The sequence below is a fragment of the Charadrius vociferus genome, unplaced genomic scaffold, assembly GCF_000708025.1.
Source record: "Charadrius vociferus isolate BGI_N301 unplaced genomic scaffold, ASM70802v2 scaffold960, whole genome shotgun sequence".
In the NCBI taxonomy this organism is placed as follows: domain Eukaryota; kingdom Metazoa; phylum Chordata; class Aves; order Charadriiformes; family Charadriidae; genus Charadrius; species Charadrius vociferus.
Genome location: NW_009646519.1, coordinates 27,844 through 34,796, shown reverse-complemented (window position 1 = coordinate 34,796; position 6,953 = coordinate 27,844). Strand labels below are relative to the sequence as shown.

Below are 6,953 nucleotides of genomic sequence, written 5' to 3'. Positions count from 1 at the left end.
TGCGTTTGGAGGGCTGAATCCCGGGAGCTGGTGGTGTGGGACCCCGTTGCTCTACCCTCCTCCATCGGTGCCAGCGCTCCTCGGCTGTGTGCAATGCTTCAGCCTCGTGTTCCAGCAGAAGGGCTGCTCTGTCCCCGCTGGCTCCGGTCGGGGTGAACCTCCTGTGCTCCACAAACCACTTTCTGTAGCGTTTCCAGCAGCAGAACTGAAATTCCCGGCGGAGGAGGCAGGGAGAACCTGCCCGAGGTCTACGCAGCCGGCCCTGGAGCAGCATGAAATAATTGAATGGACTCTGAGTATTGCAGCACGGTCCTTTCCCCACGGGGTTAATTAACCTCGCGTGAGGCTTTTGGGGTGTGTTGCCTCCTCCGTGTGCGGCTGAAGACCTGTTGATGGGCGAGCAGGCATCTTTTCTCCAGGCTTGCTCTGAGGATGCTGACCTCGGGTCAGGTGTGACCCGCAGCGCTGGCTTGGGGTGACGGGGACTTCGGGGGCCCGAAAGGCAGCCAGGCTGTAGCGGAGGCCAAAATTACACCTCGCTCCGAAGCAGGGGATGGCTCTGAGATGGAGCAGCCTCAATTCCTGCGTCACCTCCCAGCCCTGCGGCCGCTCTGGGTGTTTGAGTCCTCCCGAGAGCTCGTGTGCCCACGAGGAGCTTTGCTTTTGCGTGCGGGTTGGGGAAGCAGATTTAGACAACGGCGTCACTTCCCACAAATGATTAAATGGGCCTCAGACGGTAACGAGCCGAGTTGCTTGTAATGATATAATCTTTTGCCTAATGGGCTTGCGGTTTATTTGGTCCTTGCGCTTGAGGGTGCGGAGTCCCCGGGACCTCCCAGTGCTGGGATCGGGGGGCGCAGAGCTGGCGGTGGTGTCGGAGCGGGTTGGGAGTGGAGAACCCGGCCGGTCAGGGAGTTTAACGGTCACTACTCCTGCTTTGGCATCGTACAACTCCCCCGTGCTAATTAGGCGATGTTTTAACAAAGGTTACTTCAAGGTGCCTGATGCAGCAACTCTTGCGGTTTGGGGACGACTTTGCTGCTTCCAGTTCCCGGAGTTCCCTTCTGCCGCCGAGGGCTGGATGGATCCTTTGGACACGATGGTTTTTGCTCCTGCGGAGGCGCAGCTCCCGTGGCGGTGGGATGCGGGTGTGCTCGGCGCCGGCGTCTCTCCTGGCGGGAGTCTGCGCGTTGCGGGGACGGTCCCTGCTGGCCCCGCTCTCCTCGAGGAGGAGGAGGAGGAGGAGGGATTCGGGGTGCTGGGATGCCCATACTCCCGGGAGCAGGTTAGACGCTGTTTGGGCTCGCCGGGAGGTAAACGTTTGGCCTCAGCAGATGCTGCTTTTCTTTCCCTCTCCTTTCTCGGTGCGCTGGTCCCTCGGTTCAGAGATAAGTAGTGCAGTAACTTGATTTTCTGCCCTGCTCTTTGCTAGACTTAGTGCCACGCCAGCGAATGCCGTCGGCTGCTCTGCGCCCGTCTGCGTTGCTCAACTGGGGAGGGAAAAACCCAAAAACCCTTTCCTCGGTTCCGCTCAGAGTTGGGGGTTGCTGCCTCCCAGCGTGCGGCCCCCATTAACGTAGGATGGATCTGGCGTTCACCGTGAGTCGCTGCTGCAGTCGGCTGTGGCTCAGAGCTACTTTTGGTGGGCTCAGGGCAACCTTTGGATCAATTCCCTCGACCTCTTGTTCCTGCCTCGCAATTCTCTGCGGGCTGACGGTGAAGGGCGCTCCCGTGGTCTGCGGTGGGTGTTACCTAGTCCGGCTCTTTTTCTTCAAACACCTGCAAGAAGCAGAATTCCTGGTATTTGGAGTTGCTGCCCAAGCTTCGCATCGCTGTGCCGGTCCTGGCGGTGGCACGGTGCAGCTTTGCCTCCCGCCCGCCCGCGGCAGCGCTTAGGAAAGGAACCAGCCCCGTTATCTGAACTCAATAGTTGGGCTCTGCTGAGCTGCAAGAGGCTGAGGGCCTAAAGGTGGAGATGCTGATGTGTAGCTTCTCACCCAGAGCCCGGCTGCCGGTATTTAAAGGTTGTATCAGCGAAACTGCTCTTTTTTGGAAGCGGTTTGTGCCGCAGAGGTGCTTGCGCGTGAGGTTGCAGGGTCCCCGGGACCTCCCAGCGCTGGGATCGGGGGCCGCAGAGCTGGCGGTGGCGTCGGAGCGGGTTGGGAGTGGAGAACCCGGCCGGTCAGGGAGTTTAACGGTCACTACTCCTGCTTTGGCATCGTACAACTCCCCCGTGCTAATTAGGCGATGTTTTAACAAAGGTTACTTCAAGGTGCCTGATGCAGCAACTCTTGCGGTTTGGGGACGACTTTGCTGCTTCCAGTTCCCGGAGTTCCCTTCTGCCGCCGAGGGCTGGATGGATCCTTTGGACACGATGGTTTTTGCTCCTGCGGAGGCGCAGCTCCCGTGGCGGTGGGATGCGGGTGTGCTCGGCGCCGGCGTCTCTCCTGGCGGGAGTCTGCGCGTTGCGGGGACGGGCCCTGCTGGCCCCGCTCTCCTCGAGGAGGAGGAGGAGGAGGAGGGATTCGGGGTGCTGGGATGCCCATACTCCCGGGAGCAGGTTAGACGCTGTTTGGGCTCGCCGGGAGGTAAACGTTTGGCCTCAGCAGATGCTGCTTTTCTTTCCCTCTCCTTTCTCGGTGCGCTGGTCCCTCGGTTCAGAGATAAGTAGTGCAGTAACTTGATTTTCTGCCCTGCTCTTTGCTAGACTTAGTGCCACGCCAGCGAATGCCGTCGGCTGCTCTGCGCCCGTCTGCGTTGCTCAACTGGGGAGGGAAAAACCCAAAAACCCTTTCCTCGGTTCCGCTCAGAGTTGGGGGTTGCTGCCTCCCAGCGTGCGGCCCCCATTAACGTAGGATGGATCTGGCGTTCACCGTGAGTCGCTGCTGCAGTCGGCTGTGGCTCAGAGCTACTTTTGGTGGGCTCAGGGCAACCTTTGGATCAATTCCCTCGACCTCTTGTTCCTGCCTCGCAATTCTCTGCGGGCTGACGGTGAAGGGCGCTCCCGTGGTCTGCGGTGGGTGTTACCTAGTCCGGCTCTTTTTCTTCAAACACCTGCAAGAAGCAGAATTCCTGGTATTTGGAGTTGCTGCCCAAGCTTCGCATCGCTGTGCCGGTCCTGGCGGTGGCACGGTGCAGCTTTGCCTCCCGCCCGCCCGCGGCAGCGCTTAGGAAAGGAACCAGCCCCGTTATCTGAACTCAATAGTTGGGCTCTGCTGAGCTGCAAGAGGCTGAGGGCCTAAAGGTGGAGATGCTGATGTGTAGCTTCTCACCCAGAGCCCGGCTGCCGGTATTTAAAGGTTGTATCAGCGAAACTGCTCTTTTTTGGAAGCGGTTTGTGCCGCAGAGGTGGTTGGCGGGAGGGGGACGGGGTTAGGGGCAGCGGTTCTGCAGGTGGATGGGTGCAGGCGCACCGGAGCTGCAGCCGTATCTGCCGCAGGGCGGTTGCCAGGCTGGTACCCAGGTCCGGCCAGTGAGCTGTAGTGGTGACCTTGGGGGTTTTTAACACGTCTCTGTATTACGACGTGCCTAAAGTCGCGGGGAGCCAGCCTGGGTGGCCGGGGGAGACTTGCCTTAGTGTTAGCAGGACGGTGCCTGGGGATGGGTGAAGGCATCACCGTGGGAAGCGCCGTCTGCGAAGGCGGTAACCGCAGCTATTGCAGAACTGGTGGGTAACTGGCCCAAAAATTCTTTATTTGCTGGAGCTCGAGGGGTGGTTTCCCAGTTTGGTGTACGTGAATCTGTGCAGAATGTGTCCACGGCGTTCCTGGATGGCGATATCCACTTTTGGCTTTCTCCAGCTCTGCTGCGTTGATCCGACCCAGCAGCGTTCAGGTACCGGTCACACGTAAGTTCTTCTCCAGGGATTGTTTCAGCATCGTTTGGATGCTGTGGAACTTGAGGGCAGGAGGAGGAATCATAGAATGGTTTAGGTTGGAAGGGACCTTGAAGATCATCGAGTTCCAACCCCCTGCCCTGGGCAGGGACACCTCCCCCCAGCCCAGGTTGCCCATGGCCACCTCCAGCCTGGCCTTCAACACCTCCAGGGATGGGGCCTCAACAACCTCTCTGGGCAACCTGTGCCAGTGCCGGGAAGAATGGAAGTACATTGTTTTGGTGGAGACGGAGTTGGGAAGTGGAGGATTCAGTCCATGTGAATCGTTTCCTGCTCTCTGCCTGCCGCTGGTGTGAGCTCGTTGGAAATGAGAAATCTCAGAAATCGATGGCTGTAAAATGTTGGCATAAAACGTAGCTGTTTTGGTAACAGCAAGACGCCAGCAACGCTCCTTTCCGTCTGGCTTAGTGGGTGGGAACGGAGCTGTTACTCTATTATGAAGTTAGTTGATATTAGTCCAGAAGTGTAATTTTGCGTGTGCGCACGTGTGGCTGCTGATCGGGGAATTGTTCTCCTTCGGGAAGCAGGGGGGGAATCAAACCCACAAATAGGTGCGAGAGCGTTAAAATGTAAACCCTTCCAAACATTTTAATGGGGTTTTAGATATCGGGATGATGAGCGTTCTTAGCATTTCCATTTGCGGGCTTATAGTGTTAAACGTTTGTCCACAGCTGTGTGACCCGGTGAGGCGCCTGGACACGACCAAGAGAAGCCTTTGGTCTGCTGAGGAGGAAGATGAGGGTACACCCATCTGCTCTGCGGAGCGCGGCGATCTGAGGCCGGAGCTTGGGTTTCTTCTCCCTGGAGGGCGGTGGGATCGCATCTGCTGGGCACGATCCTTCCCGCTGGGCGGCTCTCCTCGCTCGGAGCTGGTTTTTCCCTGAAGCTTTGTCTGGGTTTCATGGGAGGCTGCGGGCAGAGCTGGGGGTCAGCAGCACCAGTCCGGCTTAAGGTTCAGGGTCAACCGCTTGCTGGGAGGAGGTTGGAGAGTGAGGAGGATGTCCAGGAGGAACGGTGTCAGCCCCGTAATGACCTGCTTGCGGTGGGGTGGTCTTCTGGGTGGCGAGTAGAGCTGCTCTCTGAGCTCCCGTAGATCGTGGTGGTGCAGTCTCTCGCCTGGATGCGCTGGGACCAGTTTCTCCGGCCGGCGCGGTGAAGTTGCGCTATTTAACTTGGAGTCACCTTGTCTGCCCCGGTACAGACCTGCAGAGTGATACGGAGTGCCCGGTGCTGGGATGAGCGCTGCACGGCGTGCTCTGGAGGTAAGAAAGACCTTTGTCAAAGCTGCGGCGCACGAGAGCTGCGCTCGTGCTCGGCTTTGTTCTCGTGCTCCTCTCTTAGGTAGGAGTGAGTTTCTGGCACCGGGGACGCGTTTCTCTACCCGCCCCAACCGTGGATTCAAGCCCTGGGGGTGCCGTACTCCGTGCCTCAGTTTACCAGCGTTTTCGCTGCCTGGATGTGGGTGAAGCCCTTCAGCACTGCAGGGAAGACGCTGGAAGGAGTGGTTTCGTGTGGGGAGAGCGCAGGGCTGGCTACGGCGTCGTTAGAAAACTGGAAAGCAGCGCCACGGGACGTGCTGCTGTTCCCGGGTTTCCATCGGCAGTGCGTTTTTTAGCTGTTCCCGGCCATCCCGGCGGCTCCGGGTTCGGCTCGCCTACCCCTACGCCTGCGTTTTGAAAGCCTTTGGGGAGACGGCGGCCTCCCGAGGCGGCGCGAGGGCAGTCGGTGCGCGCTGGCTCCGGGCACAACCCCTAATTGCGCAGGGACCCAACCTGTTTGTCGAAGGCGTTTGGCAATGCCTGATCCAGAGGAATAGCGTGACGTCTGTTGTGAAACAGCTTCTTGGCTCCGGTTGCCATACTTGCTTGGGGTTTCTTTTTTTTTTTTTTTCCGAAAGACTGTATTAATTACCTAGGTAGAGATTTGCTCCGTGGCAGGACGCAGACCTAGCTTTACTGGTTGACTGCCCTACTTAGGGCAAACAGCGCTCTCGGAGTCGGGTAAACACGCGGCGTCGAACGCTCTCGAGCTTCGGTAAAGAATGGGGAAGGTTCTCCTGCTTTGAGAAGGTCAAATGGTGTTTTCTTCTGGAGGGATGCGCCGTCTCCTCACCTCTCCTAACGGTGTTTTTCTTATTTCCAGCAGGAAACACAGACTGACAAGAACTCAAAGTGCCTTTTCCCCGGTTGTGTTCAGCCCCCTCTTCACAGGTAAGGGTTTGGAAGACGGCCTTTCATTTTGCTATGAAAAGAGCGGCGCGCGCGGAACCGCAGACGCTGACCGTGGCCTCCGCGTGCAAACCGGGATCTCTGCGAAGAGTCCCTCTGTCCCGCTCGGCCTCAAACCCTGAACAGGAGGAGCGGTGAAGGACGTGGCTGTTGCACGTCAGCGTTTTGCAATTCCTCCTGTTGAAACGCGAGTTGGAGTTGCGCTCTCGGAGGGGAAGGGCCTTCCTCCACGCGGGGCTGTTGGCATCCGAGTGGTTTGGAAAATCCCCTGTAGATCAAGTGCGGTTTGGCGCTCTCCTCCCGCGGTTTGACCAAGTCCTGCTTCCCACCGGGACCGCGCGCGCCGACGGCGACGGCTCTCCTGCGTGACAGCTATGGGAACCGAGACCTCTTTTGTGGAGCACCACCACCACCTTCGGCGTGTTTTCCCCTCCCCGTCCCTGTGTCCTGCTGGTTTCTGACCTTCCCTTTTCTGCTTGGCGGGGGGAAGTCGGCCGGTTTATAAATGGTGCGAGGGGGAAGTCCTGCTCCGCTGGCGGCTGAGAGCTGTAGTACCGAAAAGCTCCCGGTCACGGTCATGTGCCTCTCGTGGGGTGGGCTTGTAGTCAAAATCCTCCTTGCCCACAGGGCTTGGGGCTTCCTCGGGAGAATCCCATCTCCAGACTCACGCGATTCAGAATCTAAGGTGACAAGTGAGTCTTTCTCAGCCGCGTGGGGTTTTACGTGGCTCGCGGTGAAGGTCAAGTTAAAGTAGATTCAGGTCGAGGGTCTTATTGCCGAGCGAAGGAAGCAAAATGTGATCGCGTGGCGATGGCGGCGCTGGGAAGAGC

General features: G+C 58.5%; 1 protein-coding gene across 1 annotated transcript in view; it reads left to right on the top strand.

The window, feature by feature from the left end:
• Positions 1 to 778: 778 nt before the first annotated feature.
• Positions 779 to 6,953, top strand: part of SOCS7 (suppressor of cytokine signaling 7) — a 29,221-nt gene continuing 23,046 nt past the window's right edge. The window contains exons 1-7 of the mRNA XM_009885079.1: positions 779 to 1,285; positions 2,096 to 2,272; positions 2,324 to 2,560; positions 4,567 to 4,673; positions 5,511 to 5,620; positions 5,872 to 5,929; positions 6,038 to 6,105. Coding sequence (XP_009883381.1) covers positions 779 to 1,285; positions 2,096 to 2,272; positions 2,324 to 2,560; positions 4,567 to 4,673; positions 5,511 to 5,620; positions 5,872 to 5,929; positions 6,038 to 6,105 — 1,264 coding nt within the window. The remainder of the gene's footprint in view (positions 1,286 to 2,095; positions 2,273 to 2,323; positions 2,561 to 4,566; positions 4,674 to 5,510; positions 5,621 to 5,871; positions 5,930 to 6,037; positions 6,106 to 6,953) is intronic.